Source organism: Mus caroli, chromosome 17 (assembly GCF_900094665.2).
Source record: "Mus caroli chromosome 17, CAROLI_EIJ_v1.1, whole genome shotgun sequence".
Classification (NCBI taxonomy): Eukaryota; Metazoa; Chordata; class Mammalia; order Rodentia; family Muridae; genus Mus; species Mus caroli.
Window position 1 is genome coordinate 70,658,353 of NC_034586.1, and position 24,588 is coordinate 70,682,940.

At 42.8% G+C, this 24,588-nt stretch overlaps 1 protein-coding gene across 4 annotated transcripts in view; it reads left to right on the plus strand.

Moving 5' to 3' along the window:
- The window catches only part of Ttc27 (tetratricopeptide repeat domain 27), a 144,053-nt gene that overhangs the window by 29,453 nt on the left and 90,012 nt on the right, over window positions 1-24,588 (plus strand). For all 4 annotated transcript variants that reach the window (XM_021186245.1, XM_021186246.2, XM_021186243.2 and 1 more), the window contains exons 8-10: window positions 1,713-1,825; window positions 5,474-5,540; window positions 20,310-20,423. In XM_021186245.1, coding sequence (XP_021041904.1) covers window positions 1,713-1,825; window positions 5,474-5,540; window positions 20,310-20,423 — 294 coding nt within the window. The remainder of the gene's footprint in view (window positions 1-1,712; window positions 1,826-5,473; window positions 5,541-20,309; window positions 20,424-24,588) is intronic.

A 24,588-nucleotide genomic window follows, 5' to 3' on the forward strand; every position in this document is an offset into this window, starting at 1 on the left:
TCCCTGCACAACTTGCAGGCTGTTTGGCCTGTTGGAGAATCTCTTCCTCCCTAGCAATTGTGACTGCTTACAAGTGTTGCATGTAATCATTAAAAAAAAAAAAAAATCAATTCACGCTATCACTGTCTACTCTTGGGCCGCAGGGGTCTCCCCGCCCCCAATACAGACCTCCATTCTGCAGTTCAGTGTGGCTGTCACAAATCCCTGTAACCCAGTCAAATCAAAACTCCAGAGGCTTGTAAATTATCAGTCAGATTTATATCAGTAAATTCTCAACCCACAGAACACCCACACTGAACTCAGACCCAATTGATGTAAGCACAAGCTGCCCACCTAGATTGATAATAACACAAGCTGCGTTCCTAGACTGGACAAATTGCCCTTCATTGCTCTATTGCTCTTCTGTGATATTCATAGCTACCTGTGGCTATTTCAAGCCACGTGGATCTGGTTCATCCTCTTCCTCCACCTTTCTCTGTCCTTGTCTGTCTGTCCCCTGTCCTATCTCTCTGATAGGACTCTCAGCCCCACCTACCTTTTTCATTGCCCAGCCACAGACTCTAGTCTTATATTTCACCTGCCTTCACCTGTGATTGACAGCAATCCACATGTGTGGGCTTGGGATACCATGTGAGTCCCAGGAACTGAGTTTGGGAGTGAGTGCCAGTACCTGCTGAGCCACTGTGCCAGTCCTTCTTAAGGACATTTGGTGTCTTGATTGGCTATTTATAGACCTTCTTTTTTGAAGTATCTGCATACATTTTTGGTCCACTTTTAATTTTGGTTGTCTAAGAGCTTTCCATATGCTGAACACTAGTCCTTTTTTAGTTTTTAAGACTTATTTTCCTTATATATTTTAAAATAGACCATCTTTCAGATTTATTAATGAAAGGTACTTTACAAAAACAGGATGCTTTGCCATAAAGTAGTTTAGCAGGTGGCAGTAATGGCTCTGCTGCTGAGGACAGGAGGGTGTTATAGTGTGTCTGACTCCATCTCTTCAGGAGGACTAGTGTTGTATTGGCAGTCCACCTTCTGGGCATCGGTTTGAGTGATGAGGGAGGCAGACAGGCCATGGTACCTGGGCTGCTGGGCCACTCTCATGACCACAGGGCTGGATACATATCCTTCCAGTGATGGGAGACAGGGTGAAAAGAGGGCTGGTGATAGGGATGGGGGCAGGGGTGGGGCTACCCTGCAGAGGTTCTTCTGCATGTTGGTCAGTTAGTAGTGACTACTGTCAGTCTCAGCCACTTTCACTTCCACTGAAGTGCACATGGTAAATACATCCCACCAGAAACAGTATGCTGACCACATTCAGGCCTTATATAATCTTTAAACATTCAGAAGGGTGTGTTACACAGGATATAGTGCTACAGTCCTTCAAAATCTTAGTATTCAGGAGGCTGAGGCTGGTGGACCTTTGTGAGTTTAAGACTAGCTTGGTCTGCCTGGTGAGTTCAGGCCAGCCAGGGCCACATAGTGAGACCCTGTTTTAAATACCAACAAGAGACAGAACACCAAGCCAAACAAAACAAAAACTCCAAAGAAAATCAAAATCAAAATAATATACCCCAACCTCCCTCCAAAAAACCCAGCAAGCATCAATATCATTTCCTTTAGCAGTCTATTGAATGAATGAATGAATGAATGAAAGAAAGAATGAATGAAATTAACTTTTGTTCTAAATATTTTCTTTTGTGTCCCACTAGAATCTTGAGCTCAATGATGATACTGTTCTGAATGAAATAAAGTTAGCAGATAGTGAACGGTTTCAGATGCCAGACCTGTGTGCGGAGGAGCTTGCTGTGGTCCTTGGAGTCTGGTACGTTAATGACTGACTTGGCTGTGTTGAACGCTTTGACTGTTGTCCCCTGAGTTTGGGAAGATCTTCATCAAAACCTCCTTGTACAGTAGGTATAAAACCTCCTTGTACAGTAGGTATTGTATGGCTTGTGAAGGTGGAGACTTCTTGGGCTACGATTTAAAGGATCAGAGGTTCAGAATCTATTGAGTTTGTAGCTCCTTCTCCTAGTCTTTGGTTATCTTCAGCTAGGTGTAGATTTTTCATCAAATCCTAACTAATAGGCGAGAGTGATTGTGTGTGGGCCGTGCAAGGAGAGGCAAAGGTGGTCTGTGGGTGTTCCCCTCCTTATCTTTCTTTAGACAGGATTTCTCACTGAACCTGATGCTCACCTATGTGTTGCCTATAAAAGGGGGTCCCTTCCTTGTCCTCATAAGACTAGGTTACAGATGCGCATGACCACATGACTTTTCTGTGGTGCTGGGGATCTGAACTCAGGGTCGCAGGTTTGCATGGCGTGCACTGTTCTTGAATGCACTGCTTCCCCAGCTGAGAATGACTGTTTGGACCTCTAGAGAAATGTATGTGTGTGGGTATTATATATGTATAGCATGTATAATATTTAAACACATACACACACACACACACACACATATATATCCCCCTATCTCCCCCCCCCCCCTTTTTTTTTTTATTGAGACAGGGTTTCTCTGTGTAGCCCTGGCTGTCCTGGAACTCACTCTGTAGACCACGCTGGCCTCGAACTCAAAGATCTCCCTGCCTCTGCCTCCCAAGTGCTGGGATTAAAGGAGTGTGCAGGGGGCTGGAGAGATGATCAGCAGTTAAGAGTGCTGTCTGTTCTTCCAGAGGTTCTGGGTTCAATTTACAGCACCCACATGACAGCTCACAGCTATCTCTACCTCCTGTTCCGGGGGATCCGACACCCTCACATAGGCACACATAAGGCAAAATACCAATGTACATTAAATAAATAAAAGTAAGTAAATAAAGGTGTATGCCACCACCACCCGGCTATGGATATGTATATTTTGAAGTAAATTTATTTATTTATTTATTTATTTATTTATTTATTTATTTATTTATTTATTTATTTATTTATTTTTTGGTTTTTCGAGACAGGGTTTCTCTGTATAGCCCTGGCTGTCCTGGAACTCACTTTGTAGTCCAGGCTGGCCTCGAACTCAGAAATCCACCTGCCTCTGCCTCCCGAGTGCTGGGATTAAAGGCGTGCGCCACCACCGCCCGGCGTAAATTTATTTTTAATACTAAAGAGTTTTATGCTATTCAATGAAAATTGTTTTCTTTCATTCCTTTCTTCCACTTTTCTTTCTTAAAACGTGGCTGGATTATTGTTTTGTTGGTTGACATTTCTCCTCCTCTCAGTACTTCGCTCACTTTGCATTAGAAGCTTTGCAAAGGGAATAGAAATTGATCCATTTTGAATGAGGTTCTTATCCTGCCTTATGAGGTTTTAGTGTTCTTGTTCACATAGAGAACACAGAGCCTTTGGACTTGAGGGGCTAAGTGGGTGAATCATCTTGTTACAATTCCTTTATGCTGCAGACTAAGTATGTTGAGGGTGGGCAGGGAGAGAGAGAGAGAGAGAGAAAGAGAGAGAGAGAGAGAGAGAGAGAGAGAGAGAGAGAGAGAGAGAGAATGACTTGTATGTTGTGTTTTTTTTTTTTTTTTTTTTTGTTTTTTTGTTTTTTCGAGACAGGGTTTCTCTGTGTAGCCCTGGCTGTCCTGGAACTCACTTTGTAGACCAGGCTGGCCTCGAACTCAGAAATCCGCCTGCATATTTTAAATGATTTCATTTCCCATTTATTTTGTTTAGTTGTGCATGCTATGTGTGTGGTATTCCCCAGTGGTTAAGACCAGAGTGGATTTCATAGTAGCTTCTAGACCATCTAGGGCTACATATCAAGATCCTGCCTTCCAAGAAATAAGTAAATAAATCAAGAAAGAAAGAAAGTTAGTAAGAGAGATAGTTCAGTAGTTAGAACACTCACTGTTTTGCCAGCGAGTTCTCAGGTGGATCTGTCGCTCCAGTTTCAGGGTGTCTAATGCTTCTGACTTCTTTGTCACCTGTACTCATATGTACATACACACATGAATAAAATACACTAGATAATTAAAAATAATAAAAATAAATCTTAAATAGGTTTAATTAAGAGTTATCACATAAGCATTTCATGCTCATAAAAATCTTTAAATAATATTGAAAATTATAAGGAACTATTACTATTTTATAGGTTTATGTTTTTATACTTTCTAACTTTTATTATTTTAGATTTGTACCTATTTTGCCTCCATTTATGTATGTGTACCACATTCACATTGGATGTAGATCAGAAGTGGGTATGGGATGGATCCCTTAGAACTGCGGTTATGGTTGGGAACCGCATGTGGCTGCTGGGAACAGAACCTGTGGCCTCAGCAAGAGCAACAGGTGCTCATAACCACTGAGCCAAATCTCCAGCCCTTTAAAGCAATGGTTTTTGAGACAGGGGCTTTCTTTGTAGCCCAGATTAGGCTCACACTTGCAGCAGTTTTTCAGTATCAGCCTCCACCGTGCTGAGGTTTTGGGTGGGAGCCACCACACCACATTCCTAATCTGTATAATATCTGCACGCAAAGTAATTAATATAATATGTGATTTTAAGTTACATGTTAAACATTAACGTGGAAATGGTGAACTAGAAGTCTGCAGACATCAGAAGTTAAACCTCTGCACTTCTTTTTCCATGTCTCCCTCTGTTCTCCTCAGAGGAAATCTACCCTAGCTTTAGGATTGTCATTTTCCGGCCTTTAAGGACATGTTTACTTCCATTTGCTTGCTTTCATGCTTTCTGTAGTGATTTTCTGCCATTATTGTGTCTCTGTGGTTTGTGTTTTATTCTGCAGCTGCAGATTAAATCAATTAATCAAAAAAATTTAATTTATACAGCAGCATTTCGCTGGGTGACTATGTCACTGTTTGTCATTTTCCATTTGGATGTCTTGATTCTTTTCAGTTTTCCTAGTACAGTGAATATTTTTGTGTATCATTTCTGGGCCATACATTCATTGATTTTTGTTTTTTCTGGGATGTATTATCTAGAGTGGAATTACTGAGCTAGGGGTATGTGAATGCTGACCTAATTCTTGATTGCCCAGTGTTTGTGCTCATTAGACCCTGTCATCAGCACCTTAGAATGCTGGTTGTTCCACACGCAGGCGACATACAGATTTTAAGGTGTCTGGGTGTCATACATGGGGTTTCTCAGTGGTAGGTGTTTAGTAAATGGGAGTCAGTAGTCTCCACTGTCTTTGATTAGTATCATATCTTGGGTTTCCTTTGCTTCTGTTACCATTTATGTTTGGAGGGTGCATATCGTGGCAAGCACCTTGACCTGTTCATCCATCTTGTAGCCACTGGATTTCTTTGTTTTTCTAATAAGATAAATTATTTTGATATTTTTGATATCAGCTGTTATATTTTCAGTTTTATTATTATCTTTTGAAAATTTGTTTCAATACCTGTATATGTTGCATAGCACTGTAGTATGTGACTTAAAATGTGTACTGTAAGAAATAATGGTTTCTTTAAGCGTTGTTTTTAATTAAGTACAACATGTATTTTAGGATTTTCTTTTTTTTAATTCAAAGCACAAATTTCCAGAAGAACAACCCGGTTCATAAGCTAACGGAGGAGGAGCTGCTGGCCTTCACATCGGTGAGTAATGGCCTCACTCTCCAGTTCCTTCTTTTTCCTTGTAGATTATTTTGATTCTGGTGTGTTCTTCCTTAAGCTGAAAAAGACTGTCAGCTAAGGAAGTCAGGGGTGCATATCCTGCCAGGTTCTAACCCACACGTTCTTGCTGTTCCCTAAGCAAGGCTGTTTTCCCTCTACTTGTTTAGGTTTGAGGACAGTGACCAGCTTCTCTCTCTTCCTCTTCTTCTCCCCCCTCCTCCTTCCTTTCATTTTTGACTCTAGGGTCTACTGCACTACTATGCATGTAATGGGTACTCAGTAGCTGCTTGTTGACTGACTGAGAGTCGGAGAATTCATAAGACAGAAGTGGCTGTGGGATTTGACAGGGTGTTCATTGCTGACCTGGAGCACTGTTTGTGGGAATTTTGCATAGTCACCTCATTACAGTTGACTAGAGAGGGAAGATGACAGATCAGGACCCAGGCTGGAGAGGCGGAGCAGCAAAATGAAAAGCTGGGGAATAGATGTTGGGAGATGTGAAATCCAAGAAGAGAGAAGTGTGTCAGAGAAGACGGGGAGACTCACTGTGCTTTTGGCTTTGTGATTGGAAAAGGTTGCACATCTTCTTTCCTTTTTTAATGGGTCTCTCTAGATAGCCCTGGCTGTGCTGTAGCTTCCTATGTAGGGCAGGCTGGCCTTGAACTCAGAAATCCGCCTACCACTGTCTACTGAGTGTTCGGATTAAAGATGTGTACCACCACGCCGTACTTGGTACATATTTTCTTGAAGGAATCAAATTCCTTGTGATTTTGCCAAAGGTATCCTTAATAACCGGGAGTACTGAGTTCCACTTTCTTTCTTCCTTTGCCGTTTTCCAGACAAGACAAAAGAAAGAACTTTTCATAGGTAGAAAGGAAAGCTGGCTCATTTGTTCTGCAGTAGGAGCTTTGCAGACTGTTCATCCCACTCTCTTGGGTTGGGTTAGAAGCGATTGCTGGAGTCCAGTCCTCTGGGGCTCTGGGTTGTCTTCCCACTCTTCCCATTCCTCAGCACCGTGGGCTTTACCATTATCTTGTGAGCTTTAGCTGACTATATAGAAATGCCTTATTTATTAATGCATGTGCTGTAGAGAATCTGGCAAGCAAAGTGGCGACATTGTTTTCATTGCACATAAAATAACCGTCCTTTCACTCAGCTAGTGACTCTGACATATTTACCATGCACAGGTGTCCTGATCCTCAGTGGGGATACAATATTGAACAGTATCTTTTTTATTCTGGAGTTCCAATTAATTTACATGAAAGTATATAGACAAAGAGAGAAATAGATATTTAATTGAGGTGCTGAGGAGGGCTATAAAGTGGGATGGATGAGTGTTGTTTAGCAGGGTGGTCTGGGATACCTCAGTGGGAAGGTGATGTGGAACACAGATCCTTCTAAAATGGGGCAGTGGGGCAGGACAGGAGGCTTGGGAGTGACCCTCAGAGAGAGAGAGAGCGAGAGCGGGGTGTACAGGGCTGAGAGGAGACTAGTGTCCAGGCAATGCGTGTCTTGGAGGCTTGGGTCTCCACTGACAACAGAGGTCAGCACTGACAGGGCAGATGACAGGAAATGTTCTCAGTGGGCTTTGTGGTGGGGTGAGCAGCGCTAATGCCATCATTTTGTGTTGGTCTCACGCACATTTGTGTATGTGTGTCCTCCCCAGTTCCTGTGAAACACTACACCAATCTCTTAACAGCACAGTTGTTGTGAGTGAGGGAAAGCTTCCCCCAGTCTTCAGGTTGTCTTTATCTGTTCTCATTTCTCTGTGGCATGAGGTACTTGCAAGCTTCTTAGCTGGTGGTTCTGATGTGGGCAGCTCATCTCTCTCCGTTTACAATGAAAGTAATGAATTCTACTTTCACACTTTACCCACGAGAACTGTGTGTCAGGCACATTCTCTGCTCTCTCTTCTCCTTTGGCTCTCCTCCCAGTCAGCACTCATCTCTTTGTGACTACAGAGACTCAAATGCCAGATCTAACTTTTCTAAGGAGACTTCTTTGTTATTTCGAGTAAATCTTTAATTTCTAAGAAGAACTGCAGTGTGCTGGGGCTATAATAGCTCAGTTGGTATAATGTTCCTCTAGTATGTATAAGCCTTAGGCTCAATTCCTGGTACTGCATAAACTGAGTGGTGCATGCCTGTGATCCCTAACTCTGCAGATGGAGTGATGAGGATCAGAAGTTAAAGGTCACACTTAAATATACAGTAAGTGAGGCCAGCCAGGGGACCATGAATCCTGTCTTCAAGAAAATCCAAACAGCCACCCCACCCCTCTTTCCATTCCCCTAGGAAAGACCTGTGGGGAACATGGGGACTGGGAGGGCCTCAGGGCTCCTTGAGGACTCTGGCCTCCGCACTGTCTCTTCCCCTTGTCTTGTCTCAACTGAAGCATGCACATACACCAGGGAAATTCAACTCTGTCCCCAGCAACTCTTCTCTTTATCCATCTGGCCTTCATCTACCTCTTTTTGTATCCGATTCCAAAGTCAGTAACATGGTGACTCGGGAGTGGCTTTTGACCTTCAGGATGAAGTTTATTTATATTGCTGTCCTTTTACATCAGTAGCTTTGCAACCACACTCAGTCAACCAAGGATTTAAAATATTTGAAAAAAAAAAAAGCGTATGTGATTAACGCATGTGCAGACCTTCTTGTCATTGTTCCCTAATAGCACAGAATAATACCAGGTTCTGTAGCAGTTACTTGGTTTTAGGCTTTATAGTAACAAGAGGTGACTTAAAGAACAAGGATATGTGTTGTATGCAGATACCAACCACTTCATGTGAGGGACTTCTTTGGTATTTCCTATGGCACTTGGAGCCAACTCTCACAGAATCTGAGGGACAGCGTATTCTGTGTAACTTCAGGTGTGTCTGAGACAAGATGGGTGGGCACTTTCAGGCCCTGTTCCACTCTGAGTGCTTACCTTGTCTCTGTGCCTCTTTTGGCTGGGGTCATTTTTGTTTATCAAGCCACCTAGCAGTCATCTTCCTTCAGTAGCTTTTTAATTTCCTAGCTTGGATGGCTGAGCTCGCATTTTGGTCCAGAGCAGGCTTCAGTGCATCAGTCCTGCTTGTTGCTCAGGACTAAGGATGTTATCCAGACCGAGAATGGGTGCAGTGGCCCAGCCCAGGCGTCGGGTTGACTTCCGTTCTGTGCCCACGCTGTTCTGCCTCTCTCCATAACTTAGGTAGCACTACACGACGGTAAGGAGAACCACAGTTCCCCATCTTCCTTCAGCTGAAAGCTTGCTCTCAAATGTACAGTGTACATAAACATGCTGCACAGTGAGGGAAAGCTGGGTTCTTAGCACTCAGGAGTACTAAGGACTCAGTACTGAGGAGCAGCAGCATCAGAGCAGACGTGTTTGGAACTGCCTGTGGACATGGAGAAGGGAGAGAGGCAAGACAGAGCAGCACTGCCTTGCTGGATGTCCCTTCCTGTGCTCTGGCGACCTGCCACTGAGACTATAAACTCTGGGGCATGATGTAAGAGCTATCCAATACACATTTTTTTCAATATAAGTTTTAATATCTTATAAAAGACTGGAAGTTATTGGGGGAAAGTGATCATGGGTATTTTGCACTTGGTAAATACACACATACTCAAGCGTGTGCGCACTCACTCACACCTGCACTTCGCTTTTTCAGGTAGAAAGTAGTTAGTTATGTGTCCCAGGCTAGCTTCACACTCAAACCCCAGCCTTAGCCTCCTTGCTTTGGGACACTCTTTAGTTTCTAGAAACTGAGGAGTTTTTTTTTTTTTAAACTAATTTTTTAAAAACTAAAATTAAAAAAAAACCTACCAATATTTATGGATGATTCTCAACTAAATAGTGGGCTTCTGTTGGCTCTGTATTTTACGGACTTTTACTGATCTAGTTAATGTTTTCTAAGATAATGATAAGATCTCTTTTTGTGGAGAAATTTTGCCAGTGTTTTCATGTTGGTGTGGCATGTGGAAATATATGTGAGATAATTTTTAAATTAAATTATTATTAAAATATTTTAATAAGCATACAAGCTGACAGGCTTCCTTATGACATTTTTGTACATCCTTGAAGCTTGTCCTGGAAGCCATTGCTCTCCTAGTTTAAGACAGTCATTGTGTAGTGCTGTTTTTGAGAAATCCTGTCTACACATTTTGGGAGTCATAGTGAAAATAACGTATATTGTTTTAGAAAACTATTTATGTTGTGTTGGCTCAATAATTTAAAATGAGCTGTGGAAGCTGCGTTATTTCCTTTCAGATGAGCCAAGTCAGTGACATTTGGAATGTTTTTAATTTCCTTTTATTGTTGAAAATAGGAACAATTTAGTTCATACAGGTGTTTCAGTTTTCATTGGCAAAAGTTTTGTTCAAGTGTGAATTGATACTGGCAGCTTGCCTTCCGTCTGTCTGCCTGTGGTTTCAGGGTCTACATGAAAGAAGGAAAAAGTCCTTTGAGAGTTTTACATTATATTTTATATTTTTTTCTGATAATGACCTACTCCCCTGCCTTCCTTTCTCCTCCTCTCAGTTTTCTTTGAGATGGAGTCTTTGTTTGGCTTTTGAAATAAGGCTTCAAATCAGGTCCTTGCTGTCCTGAAACTTACTGTCCTCAGTGTAGGATGGCTTTGAACTCCTGATCTACCTGCTTCCACCTCCCGTGTGCTGAGATTCCAGACAGAAGCCACTGCCCATCTTGAGATGGAGTTTTATTTTTTTAAAATGTTGATCCAGTTGATCTCAAATCCATATTATAATAGTCATTTTACTTTAGCTTTCTGAGTACAAATATTTACATAAATAACTATATTAGATATCAGTGGGTAAATACTCCAAATAAAAGTCAAAAGATTGCCCCAGTAGAAAAGGGGCAGAAATGCCAAAGATTAAGCTATGTATGGTTTCACATGTCCTTAATCCCAGCAGAGGCAGGAGGATCCCTGTGAGTTCAAGGGCAGCCTGGTCTACATTGTGATTTCCAGGACAGTCAGGGGTACATAGTGAGAGAAAAAAGTCAGAGGTTGTCCCAGTGGAAGCAAAGAAGAGATAGCTATAGCCCTGCTTCTAAGAAGAAAGGATTAGAAACTGTATGTAGCTGTGTACCACTGTCTAAACAGATCAAAGTACATGGTGAAGTTGAGTATATTTTAATATAGTGACCAATACTTTGCTAAAGAAGAGATTGTTATTTAGACATATGTATATGTAGATATATATATGTATATGTATAATTAAATATAGAAAAGATTTATGTATATGAGTCTAGCTGTCTTCAGACACACCAGAAGAGGACATCAGATCCCATTACAGATAACCATCTGTACATACACCATGTGCTTGCTGGGAATTGAACTCAGGACCTTTGGAAGAGCAGCCACTGCTCTTAACTACTGAGCCATCTCTCCAGTCCTCTATTTAGACCTATATAATTTAAAGCTATTTCACATATCAAAATAGATCTGCCTTTCAATATAGTTTTTTTTTTTTTTTTTTTTGGTCACAAGTACAATACAAAATATTCAACCTATGTCATGTATTAAATGGAGACAGTTTTAGAATAGACATCCAGTGTGAAATTGTTCAGGGTTCACATTTATGATATTTATCATTTTTTTGTGAGGTAAAAATCAGACTGGTTTTTCTAAGAATTAAGAAAATGTGTTAGCTAGGCTTGGTGGGACATGCTTTTAATCCCGAACTCAGGAGACAGAGACAGGCAGATCTCTGAGTGAGCCAGCCTTGTCTACTGAGTGAGTTCCAGGACAGCCAGGGCTACACAGAGAAACCCTGTCTCTAGAAAACAAAAAGAGAGAGAAAGATGCTCTTCAGAGCTGCCGTTAGGGTACATTTTATCCTTGGCATTTAACACAGGCTATTGATGTTGAACATTGTTGAGTTTCCTTTCCTGACAGGAATGACCAGTAGGAAGATGGCCAAGATGAGTAAGTTCTGTGGGTAGGAGGCTTGAATATTAAACTAGTATAAATTAACTGATGTCCATGAAGTAAAGTGGTATTTTAATACATTAATAAATTCACCATTTTCAAGCAACTTCTTACATTAGTGGACATAAACAGCTAATTAGTATGATTTAATTATTTTAAATCTATAAATGCTTTTTTTTAGTAGAACCTATTTTAGAAGAACTTAGAATATATCACATATATTTATAAAACTATAAAAATATATGAATCCTTTGTACTATTTGCATAATTAATCAGAAGGGGGGAAATCTACATTGCACATAGCTAGTGATTCATTTTTGAGTTGAAGACCTGAACAGGTTCTCTGGGACATGTTCATATGGCCTCTATTGAATTATCTGCCTGCCTGCAGGTTTCATGCTTGTGTCTTGCCCTAGAACTCTGATCTCTGATATATCAGATATTTCTAGGGTCCTCTGTGCTTTTAGCAGCATCTTTCTTTTTGGAGATACTATGCTGTTGTCTTTAGTAGCATTGGAAATAGGAGGGAGCTAAGAAATAAAGGGGTATTACGAAGAGAAGGGGAATAAGCCAGATATTATAGGCCCTCAGTACTGGCAGTGTGGACAGTAAGGCACCCTGGGAGAACAGTTTTTATGACACTGCCAGACTCATGAGAGACAGGAGAAGTGCCTGATGTTCTCGATGACTTAAACATAGAGACCCATAGATACACAAGAACCTGGGAGCTAGAATCAAGGACTGAGGCCAGAGGGGCAGGCACCTGAAGCCTTTGCAGCAAGCACCTATGAGGGCTGGAGTCTCGGGGGTGGGGTGGGGTGCGGTAATGGCACTTTTAGAACTTTCCACTGAGCTAAGACCTTCAAGCAAGTCTGAAGTCACCTGAAATTCATGGTGCTGCCCAGCCTCTGGCTGCTAAACGCTTTCTTCTCCAGGGGAGAGCACTCCGGTTCCATATTAAAGTGTGCCACGAGCTCACGGGGTAAAGCGGAACGTGTAGAAGGGAAGGTGAGCACTCACTTGTGCCTGGCGTGCACAGCACTGGAAGCAGCCCACGGAAGCTCTAAAGCGTCTGATGGCCGGCAGCACAAGGTGTTTAAGGAAAAAAGGTGCAAGCATTTTCTGTGCCTTATTAGACTTCTATGGCTTTGGAAGGAAATTGTAACTTATAGAAATAATTTGAAAAGTAAGCAATAGAGTAACAGACTGATTAACTGCACCTTGTCACGTCACTAAGTGTGGCCGCAGGGAACTGCATCATAGTTATGCAGGACAGCCCATTCTTAGGATGCCTGAGTGAGGCTTTCTTCTGCAGCTGTGGACACATGCAGGGATATTTAATAGTTATGCATGTTTGTGATGGCCAGAAGCTGGAAGCAGGCTTTTATTGGCAGGAGGATAGATAGCTAAATTGTGGCTTGGCTGTGATTACAGTACATCATGTAATAGTAAGTTTACAGATGTGGCAAACTAGAAAGCTAGTCTTTGCTGCACACGTAAGTTTGCTCCATTTGCAAGTCTGTATGCAGGGTGGGAGAAATATGCTGGGAGAAGTAAAGGAGCAAGCCATGGCGCTCACCTTCATGAAATTTCTAATTTAACCCAGATCAAATACACTCAAAAATTACTTGCCAATACCAGGCAGTTTGAAGAGTATGCAAATTTATAGAATAGATAAATCACCTAGTTGCTGAGAAAATATTTAGAACTGAGCCATCAAACAAGGTTTTGTTCTCAAGGGAGGCTTTGAGGCTGGCCTTAAAGGGCAGATATGGGTTGATGGTGCCATATGTTGGCAGCAGAGGGTGGGAACTGTAAGTTCAAGGACAGCCCTTAGGCCACATTGGCAGCTCATCGAGGGCAGCAGGCGGGCTGAAAGGAAGAGTGGGCCAGGACAGACTTGAAGTGTTCCCACAGCAGAGATGGAGGTTTGGACTGCTGTTCCCCTTTCCCTGGGAATAATTTACTGCTTAACCTAGGAATTTTAAACTTACTGTCTTTTGGTACTAGCTTAAAATGAATACTCTTTTAAGTAGATCATTTAAAGCGGGGTGATAATTCTGCTTTTCATAGCATTTCTTTGTTCTTTGCTCCCACGGTCAGCCTGACCTGTGTGGGCAGCATCCCTTTTGGTGTAGCGTGGCCAAATAATCTTGGGCCCAGCAAGGAGAGCTCAGAGCTTTGATTTACCTGTGGAAAAAGCAGCTGTCTGAAAGCTCCTTTGTGTCCAAAGGACACACTGCCTGTCTGTTGAATAAAGATCTTAGTGACCTTTGAAGATTATTCAAAATGTGCCGTTAGAAGAGTAAAAAGGAAATTTGTTTTTATATTCCAGACTCTCTCTGATGGTGTTAAAATTCTTGTTGCTTGTCTGAGACATGAGAGGAGTATTGCAGGTGGTAGGAAATTGTTAGCTGAATAAAATAAGTATACGTGCGTCCTATACACAGTGAATCATCATCACCATCGTCATCTTGGTTTGGGATATATTGCTGGGAAGAGACACCATGACCCAAGCAACTCTTATAAAAGAAAACATTTAATTGGGGCTGGCTTACAGTTTCAGAGCCCATTATCATCATGATGGGACGCATGGCAGTGTGCAGACAGACTTGATGCTGGAATAGCCAAGAGTTCTACATCTTGATGCAAAGGCACCAAGGAGGATACTGGGCAGAACTTGAGCATAGGAGGAGACCTCAAAGCACACCCACTCAGTGACACACTTCTTTCAACAAGGCCATACCTCCTAATAGTGCCACTTACCATGGATTGAGCATTCAAACAGATGAGTCTAGGGGGCCAAACATATTCAAACTACCACAATCATCACCATCATCATCATCATTTGTGTGCATGTATGGGGTGTGTGTGTGTGTGTGTGTGTGTGTGCGGGCGTGTGTGCACACGCGTGTGCACATCTGTGCATGTGTCAGCTTGGAGTCAGAGGACAACCGTAAGGAGACATTTCTCTCTCTCCACTATGGGTCCTGGAGACTTAAGGCTGAGACTCTCACAGAGGTCTCTCTTCCTTGAGCTTTCTCTCCTGCCTCTTACTGATTTCATTTGTGGAGTCTGCACTTCGGCTCTGTGGCATGCCTCACTGGGAGTAAGCACTCTCAGGTAGCAGAGATCCCCCCGTCATCTGTGGTGAATGCTCTCTTCTGTTCTCAGGGTATCTTTGTATACTTCTTGTCAAAGATTGTTGACATGAATTTGTTGCTTCATTTATAAACCATAGTCACTAGGATTTGATCCTTAGCATTTACCCTACGAAACCAAAAAACCAAAACCCAAGCAAAATACATTGGAAACACAAATACAAGAGAGTACTAGCATTTACTTCAATATTCACAAAAATAAAAATATTAAGAACTTATGAAAAATAATACACATGCTAAAGCCTGCTGGTCCAATAAATCACTTTTTGAAGATTTTGGTCAGTGTAAATTGAGAATGAGAGAGCATGTGTCTTAAAATAGCATGCATGTATTACTCCCATGTAAGTGGTTTCTGTATCCTTTTTATAAACAAAAGTGGTGGAAATCTCAACTTAATTTTTTCTAAAAGTGAGGTTTGTTAGATACAAAATTGCTCAATGTGTTTGAGACCACATTTGGACTTTGAGTAGTAATTTAATGTGGTGGTATATTATCAGACTGCTAGAGGGAGGCTTATTTTTACACTCCTGTCTTTCTCCAAGATGACATTTGCAGCTGCTCGATACCAAGAGCTGCCTTATGTACCAAGAGTGGCCAGGTCACAGGAACGAGAAGTAATGCTGCTTCCTCAGCCTTAGAAGAGGGAGGGAATGGGAGCTGGCGTTTAATGGTATAGATTCGAGTGGCACATGAGAGAAATCCTGGAGATTGCACAAAAAGGGAATGTTAAAGTGAATACACTGGACATTTCTGAACTGTGGTTTTTGTTTTTTGCTTTGTTTTTAGATTTATTTATTTATTTTATTTAAGTACACTGTAGCTGTCTTCAGACACCCTAGAAGAGGGCATCAAATCTCATTACGGATGGTTGTGAATCACCATGTGATTGTTGGGATTTGAACTCAGGACTTTCAGAAGAGCAGTTTGTACTTTTAACTGCTGAGCCATCTCTCCAGCCCGAGCTGTGTGTTTAAAAGCTGATTTGGTGATGAATTTTATGTTCTGTGTATTTTTTTTTTTTTTTTTTTTGATTTTTGAGACAGGGTTTCTCTGTATAGCCCTGGCTGTCCTGGAACTCACTTTGTAGACCAGGCTGGCCTCGAACTCAGAAATCCGCCTGTCTCTGCCTCCCGAGTGCTGGGATTAAAGGCGTGCGCCACCACGCCTGGCGTATTTTTTTTTTTTTTTACCATAATGTTAAAACGCGAAAAGAAGAGAAGATGCTATTTGTAATAGTGCCAATCTCTATCATATTTCTAGAAATTATATTTACCAAAATATTGATAAGATCTCAGTAAAATCTGTAGAACATTCTGAGAAATTAATGAGGACCTGAATACCAGGAGACGCACGTTTGTTCATGGGTGATTCAGTATTTAACCTTTCCAGCCTCTGCAAACCAGCCTGCTTTGGTCAGTGCAGCTCCTGACAAAATTCCAGCTGTTCGATTTTGCTGTTTTTGCTATTTTGTTCTTTTAGATGTGTGCGGTAGACCTAAGGGGGCCTTTTAAAAAGCTGATTTTCAGTTCATACAGAAAGACAAAGGTGAAGAATTTCTTAGGCAGTCAGGAAGAGAGCTGGAAGACCCGTACTGGGTAAAGCAGCACACGAGGCAGTGCTGATGAGAGTGTGGCGCTTGAGTGGCAGCTGGAGCCCCAGCAGCCAGCCCTGAGAAGTGAAGTCTTCCTGCCTCCACCCAGAACCAGACTGATAGAGAACTCGGGGTGGGGTGAGGCCAAGGAACGTGGGTTCCATCACACCCTCTGGTTGTTTTTATGCACTTGAAAGCCTGGGAAACCTTGAAATAAGATATTTGGACACAGGCAGATGGATAGAAAGCTGCCAGTGGGGCAGAGCCGTCCGGATGTGGCTCATCAGATTTATGGCAGAGCAGGTATTGCAGCACAGTAGACTTTCCAGGCAGTGGCCCCTGGTAATTTATGTTCATATGGAGAACAGGGATCTAACCCCCAGTTCATGCTGCATAAAAAAATCAATTCAGACAGATCTATTATATAAAAATAGAAGGCTAAACAGTAAAGCCAGAGAAGTTAAACACTGGAGCTCTTAGGGGACTTGAGCAGGCTAATAAAGTTCCAAGCATAAGAATGTAAACTGGACTATAATAGTAACGAGCATTTGTTCATAGAAGGGCTGATCCCCAGCTTCAAGCATGATAGTGTAAGCTACCGAGCTGGAGCGCAGCCTGAGTCTTTTCTTGTGGGCATCTGAGCAAGCGTTTCTCAGTATTTCCTGCCACCTCCATTGAACAGTAAAGAACTGTGAGGTAGTCAGTAAATATGGAATCTAAAGTAATTGAATTTAACTTCAAGGTACAAGGAGCTAAAGTTCAGCATAGGCAAGCATGTGCTCAAGGCGTCCCTGGGATCTTGGAAGTGGGATTAGCATAAAGTCAGCTACGTTCCCTCCATTGCCCCTTCTGTGAATATGACGTATTAGTCTTTGATTCCATTTATTCACGGGTGCATAAGCCATGGCTGGAAAAGTAGCGGGGCTCAGGCTAGTTTAGGGAAGAATTTGTTTTTGAGATAAAGGCTCTCATGTAACTCAGGCTGACCTTGAACTTGGTCTGTAGCTGAAAATGGCCTTGAACGCCTGAGCCTCTGTTTCCTCCTAAGTGCTAGGATTACAGAGTTGTGTGCTGGTTCTCTTGGTCTGTGTGGTACTGGAGCTCAAACTCCAGTATCACGGATGCTGGGCCAGCACTCTACCAACTTGTCTCTTTACAAAGGAGCTTTATTTATTTGGAACCTTTTGATAAGTCATCTACCACAGAACAAATGGAATTTTATAAAAATAACTTTTTTTTTTCTTTTTTAAATACCTGAAAGCATTCTCAGATCAATTCCTATCATCATTTAGGTGAGAAAAATTAGGTCTCAAAGTGGTGGCCATCTTTCTCAAGGGAGCTGTTGGCAGGACTTGCCGGGTCGCTGGTGAAGCTTCTTGCCCTGTCTGTATGACGTGCTGGTTGGTGTGCTAATCATGCCGGGCTTGCTAATGCACCGTAGTGTTGAGATTTGGTTGGTATGTATACCTGTCACATGTAGAAGACACTCACAGTTAGCTAGTGTCCTGATTCTATGGGTTTTAGAATTCTTTGGTCCCCTTTCCTACCATCTTCCCTGAGCCCCAGGTATAGAGGTAGGTAGTCTTTTAGATGTCCCAGTTGGGGCTGGTTTCTCCATGATCATTTATTCTCTGCATTTTGGTGTGTTCTGGGTCTCTGTACTAGCCTCTTCTCCTGCAAAAGTGAAGCCTGTCTGGTGAGCATGAGAGCTACACTTGTCAGTGAGTATGAGGATAAGTTCTAGAGCGCAGTTAGAAGCTCTGTTGGTTTAGAGAATGACACTAGTAGGTTCTCTAGGGTCTATGACCTCTCTAGGTACACGTAGTTGGCTGGATTTACAGTACCAGACATGAATGAATTCCTACCTGATGACTGGGCTATAGTTTTACGTACACCACCATTGCTAAATTACACCTGTGTATACTCGGCCCTCTGCCATAACCCATCTGTCCCTTTACTCTTCCATGTGTACCTCTTGTGTGCCAGGCAGGCTGCAGGGCACAGGTGAGTCACATAACTCCAGTTCTTCTCTGAACCAAACTGGTGCAGCACCGGAGACTCCCCATGTGAAAGCGGAGTCGAGTAGACAAGGCCATCCAGAATTGCTGACAAGGAGCTGTTAAGTTGAGGCTAATCCAGACGTAGACGTTGGGGGTGGGTCATGATTTCTAAGGTCCTCAGTAGAGTGGGATTACAAGCAGGGATTCCATTGGGATCTAGTGAAGACAGAGTCACTACTGTTCACCACAGGCTTGATTTTTAAGCTGTGGATATTCCTACCTGTGCTGAGGCAGTGGGCCGTTCTCACTGTTGGTCTTGATTGCAGATGTATAAATCTAATTCCCTGCACAAGGCAGTAGCACATGAGTGAAGAGTGCTTTCTTTTCTTCCCTAGTGCTGCATGTTGTCTTACCCCACGGCTGCGTCTCCTGCAGCACGGTGACTATAGCGGGCGGGCGTTTCCTCAGAGAGCAGTCACCTTCCGTGGCGTTCTTACCTGGCCCATTCTTTTCTCCAAGCCTTTAAAATATCTATTTGTCAGATGGCATTTTGTTTTCAGCGTTTAATGGGAATATTTTTTTCTTGACAGCCACATCAGAGTTCAAGGCAGACCTCCTGTTGTCTCACCTGTGAGGGAACAGTCTGATTTGGTTGCTGGGAAATCTTATAAAATGGGAGAGTTGTTTGGGACAAAATACTACTATCAGCTTCTGTAGTAATCTTCATTTTCTTAACTGTACAGAGATTGGTCTAGATTAAGGGTTAGAATTCAGGTGTCTTGAAACTAGAAAGGGGACCCTGAGAACGGAGGCAGAGATCTTTAGCGAGGGAGAAGGGCTGATGAGACCCATGTGTTAAGACATAGAATGGAGACTCTCTTTGGGAAGGAAGGGAGGCAACTAGAGGAGGCCGGGGCCATCGGGTAGAACAGTGGGGCAGCAACCAAAGAGAATAAACTGTAATTACACTCATGTGTGGAAACACTGTGGTGAAACCTATTCTTTGTATGTTAACCTAAAAAGTTAGGGTTTCCGTTATATACGTGTATGAGAAGAAGTAAAGGCAAAGCCACCCCCGGTGAGTGGCCAATGAGGCAGGAAAGTGAGGGACGCAGGTGAGTCGAGCTGGGCAGGAACCATGAGGAGCTCTAAGGACTTTGGTGTCATTAATGAACATTGTGAGTTGTAGATAAATTTGCCTAGAGACAAACTTGTGTTATTTTAATCTAGTAGTTCTTCAAATTGGCTGTGCGTAAGCTTTACCTATGGAATACTTTAAAAAAATATATGGATGCCCACCCAGATCCCCTCCTCTTGGCAGTGTATTTACTTTTACAGTTGTAAAGGCTTCCCAGGTGCTCCTAATGAGGAGGGAGACTGTGGAGGGCTAACTGGATTCTGAGTAGGGTGCTTCACACGCCTTCTAGAGACGAGCGAATGCTTGTTTGGACACAGCGGTGAAGGACGGCATCAACTCTCAGACAGAGAAACAAGCCCCTTGGTTTGGAATGAGCGTTTGTGAAGGTTTCTCAGGGGATGACCACTCAGGGACAGTTGTGCGTTCCCCATCGCTGTCTAAGAGACTGTGAAGTGTGCCCATTATGCCAAGCGGCCTCCGGTTGCCACCGTACACTTGGTGTCCCTCACAACCTTTACTTTGTGTTTTAGCACTGCTGGTCCTATTTAAAGTTTCTGCCTGAGTTCTGTTTAATGACAGGCATGGCTTTCTCTGGGTTCGGTTTCAGTATGTGCACATTCTAACTTTCATTGGAGGTGAGTTTTTCTTAGAATGCTCCTGTCAGGAAAGCATTCTGCTCAAAGTTAGGGCCTCTAACATTCAGGACTCCCTACTTTAACCACAGCTAAAAGGATTCGCCTACATTAAAATTAATGTCCTATATATAAGTTGAAAAAGAGAAGAGCCCTTTGTCTGTCTGTCTGCTTAGGGGCTCAATCTGCATTTTGCTGCATTTCGCTGCATTGTGATTTTGGGGGTGGGTACCTCTGAGAGCCGCCTCTCTGGCTGACACCTTTTCTCTGCTCTCTCCTCTTTTCCATCAGTGTTTACTTTCACAACCAAAGTTCTGGGCCATTCAGACGTCAGCCTTAATCCTCCGGACAAAACTTGAAAGAGGAAGCACGCGGCGAGTGGAGCGGGCCATGAGGCAGACCCAGGTAACGTGGTGGCACCCCACCCCCTCTGTTGCTGGAACGCGTGCTTACAGATGGCACTTGCGAGACAGGATGCCTGTATTCCACTAAAATTTTTTGTTATTTAGATTCCAGGTTTTAGAATTTGGACACAAAGCACAGCTTTGCCACTTTTGTTGGTAGCTCTCTCACCTTAGCAGTTAACCTCTGTAATCCCGAATCTTGTCATGTATCCATGCTGGCCTCACACTCACTGCAGCCAAGAATGAACTCCTGGGCTTCGGCTATCCCTTCTTTGGTGTGAGAGGACGAGAGCGTTCTCTGAGTGGGGTGTGGAGCTAAAAGGCCAGAGGTGTTTGTAACTCTGCTGCAGGGCCTGCTTACTTCCTCATCTTCTCGTCTGTGCCACCTTACCTAGAGAGCTGTGTGTGTCTGCTCGAGGAACGCAGAGTTGTCATTTCTGCCTCTGCAGGGCACTGCTTCAGGAGAAACTGTTTTTATTTCCTCAGCTCCCAGGCCCTGTGACAGGGTGATGCTGTGGTCTGTCTAATTTGCTGTTTTTGTTGAGCCACTTAGCTCATGCTCTGAACTTTTGCCAGTTCCTCTGATTCACAGTGTAGTGCTTCGGTGTTTGTTGAAATTATTACATCTCCCAAGAGTAAGGAAATGATTTAACATAACAAATGTATATATAAAACAATGGTTTTTGTAAAGAATGTTTTAATTTTTGTAAAAATTGGTGACCTTCCAACACTAGTGCTAAATGATGAGCTGTTAAAGTTGGGGGGGGCAGTGAGGGGACGGTGAGGGGCTCAGAAGGGCTCTGAGGAGAGCTCAGGGCATGTCCTATTCCTGTTAGAAGAAATGCGGTGTGCTGGAGTCAGGCGGCTTGCTCGGATTTGTCTGGCCGGTTATTGGCAGTTTGTATGTTATAAGCAGTTATACTGGGGGCTCCAATGACAGGGCCTAAATCATAGTGCACCTTGAAGTGACAGATGCCAGGATGTAGAAAGAAGAAAATGTAGCATCATATATGAAGGTAAACAGCCAAAGAGAATTACAAACTTAGGACAAGCTATTAAAAACACTCCATCCCATGAAATCTTCTAGGCTGAGTTCTGTAACTGTTACTGCCTGTTCAGGTTAAGAGAGTATGTGAGGATCAAGACAGTGCTTGTGGAAATCCCGTTCACTGTAATGCTGTGGGTTTTAGCTGAGTATATTAAAGTGGAATCACAGTTGTCAGTAGCTGGTGGTCTGAATAAGAATGACCCTCACAGGCTCATGTATTTGAACACTTAGTCTCCGTGGAATGGCACTATTTGAAATGATTTGAAGGATTAAGAGGTATGGCTTTACTGGAGCAAATATGTCGCTGGGACTGAACTTTGATGTTTCAAAGCCCAGGTCAAGCGCAGAGTCTCTTCCTCTGCCTTCAGATTAGGATGTAGTAGTTGTCAGCTGCTGCTTCAGCGTCTGCATGTGTGCGGCCATGCTTCCTGCCATGATAGTAATGGGCTAACCTCTGAAAGTGTAAGCCAGCTGCCAGTCAGTGCTTTCTTTTATAGGAGCTGCCTCAGTCATGGTTCTCACTGCTATAGAACACTGACTAAGACAGTAGTCAGACTCTACTGTTTTGAAAAACTAAAGTATAGCCTTTGCTATCATTCTTCAGCTTTTTCTTCCTCATGAGAATAGATTTTTTTTGGGGGGGAATATTTCTTACCTATTTTTGTTTCTTCTTTTGAAAACTTTATTCAGATCCCAATTTTTTCTGTTTTACGAATAGGTCGTTTGCTCTTTTAAGTTTGGGGTGTTTGGTTCTTGTTTTTGTTCTGCTTTGTTTTCCATATTCTGGGTATTAACTCTCTGTCAGATGACGGCTGGCAGAGTCTCTCCCTCTCTGTGGGTTTCCTCTTTGCTCACCTGATTGCTTCTTATTGGTGCAGAAGAATTTTAGTTTTATGAGGTCCCATTTGTTAATTGTTGGCCTCAATTCCTGGGCGATTGGGGTCCTATTCAGAAAATCCTTTCCAGTACCTATATAGGGTATGCCTTTGTTTTCCTCTAGCAGTTTCAGGTTGCATATTTAGATCTCTGGTCCATCTTGAGTTAGTTTTTGTACAAAGTGGTAGATGCAGGCTAATTTCACTCTTCATGTAGGTGTCCGTTTCTCTCAGCACCATTTGTTGAAGATGTTGCCTTTTCTCCAGTGTTTTGGCATCTTTGTCCAGTATTGGATGGTTGTAGTTCTAGGTACTCATGCGTGGGTCTTCAGTCCTGTTCCATCCAGCTTAATGTGGTGATGACAGTACATGAAAACAAAATTCCTTTACAGTCTCTCAGAAACGTTGAAGATTCAAAGGAGCTTGAAGTCAGAGTTTTAAGAGTGCTGACCCAGGGTGTGGCTAAGGAAGTGGGTACCCGTGTGGCTCCCCAGGCTCCCCTGTTGGTTTGCCTTCACTGTGGAAGCATGAAGGGGGCTCCAGCTCTTCCAGCAACAGCAGCGGAACAAGTCCTGATTTCCGTGTTATGGATTTGAGTGCAGTGAAGAGTGGGCAAGCACAGTTCTCAGTGTTCCTCCAGCAAGAGGCTGCTTTTCACTTCGCAGTCTGCTCATTGTCCAAGAAGAGATGATACAAGGCTTAGAAGAAGTTGTCCAGCCACTCGCCTGCACCCTAGTCTTGGGATTTTTACCTGACTTTCTATTTCTCACAGGTGCCATCCTATAATTATTATGTAATACTGGCTTAACGTAGGTTTAAGGATGCTGTTGGAACTTGGTAGATTTTAGTTGTAATTCTCCTTCCCACAGAGACTTTCATTTTCCTTGGGAGTCTGAGTGGCAGTCTACTTGATTGCTCGATTTGTAAATCACAGTTAAGTTCAGGCTCCTGTCAAAGAGAAGAAAGCTGTTTCACCTGACTGTTGATATATTTGGTTAAGTACATTCTTTCAGATTTTAAAAATAAGTTCTATCCTGCTTATACAAAGATTGCACAGCAAATCAAATCAAAGGTGATCTGGCATGTGATCAGTCAGACCTTTTAGATTATCAGCTAGTCTCTATTGGCTCTTCAGAAAGTCCAGACACTTTGATATCCTTCTAGTGAGAATGGATTGCTTTCAGTGACAGGGGAGGCCCTTTGGGTCAGCTCTGCTTCTTTGAAGATGTGTGCCCATACACTCAGATGCAAGCACATAAAGTTTAAATTATACCAGACCTGGTGCAGAATTGCCTCATGAACTAAATCATTCTCTGTGCTAACTTTAAGTTTTAGTTTTGATCTTCTGTAGGGTTTTCTGGGAAATTCTTTACTGAAAACAGCACCAAAAGGGGAGACACACCTTTGATTCTGCAGCTTCATTCACTCTGACCCACGAGACTGCAGCTCCTGGAGATTGGGCATTGTTCTGATTGGTGGGTGCCTGGGACTCCATCTATACCATGACTTTGCTTTTAGAAGGAGTTTAGGAGAAATGTCCTTAAAAGGAAGTAATCAAAATGAAAATAAGCAGGTGCAGTGGTGTGTATCTGTAGCCCAGCATTTGGGAAGGCTGACAGGAGGATGCTGAAAAGTTTGAGATCTGCTGGGTTACCTGTGGTTTGTGGGGAGGCCCCACTTTTGGACACCTGGTTTTGCTCCCAGTGAATATACGTGATACTTGAGATTAGTAACTGGTACCAACAACCAGTGTATCTTAAGTGTCTGATGGGACTGAGTGGGTAAGAGCACTTGTTGCTCTTGCAGACGACCCTGCTGCCATTCCTTGCACCCACGTGGTGGCTCACAACCATCTGCAATCCCATTTCCATGGAATCTGATGCCCTGAGCTCTGCAGGCAAGAGGCACACAAGTGGGACCCATGGAAGGCAAAACAGTAAATAAAGCTACAGAAATGAAGAGAGATTTAAAACAACCATAAAGCTACCAAAGCTTTCATGAGATTTGCTGAAGGGGCAAGAACTACTTTTAAAATCCTTTCATAGGTGAATGCCCTGAGGTTAAATGATCCTTTTTTTGTGGGTAGACCTGGAAGAGAATTCAGGTCATTGGTAATGTCAGCTCTGCTTTTCCTATTGACGGAGCCTGTGAGGATTCCAGTTTGTTTGAATATGGTAGAATTATCTCAAAACTTTATAAAAATTAATTAACTTGCTCGGAAAATCTAGTAACCCACTATTGCC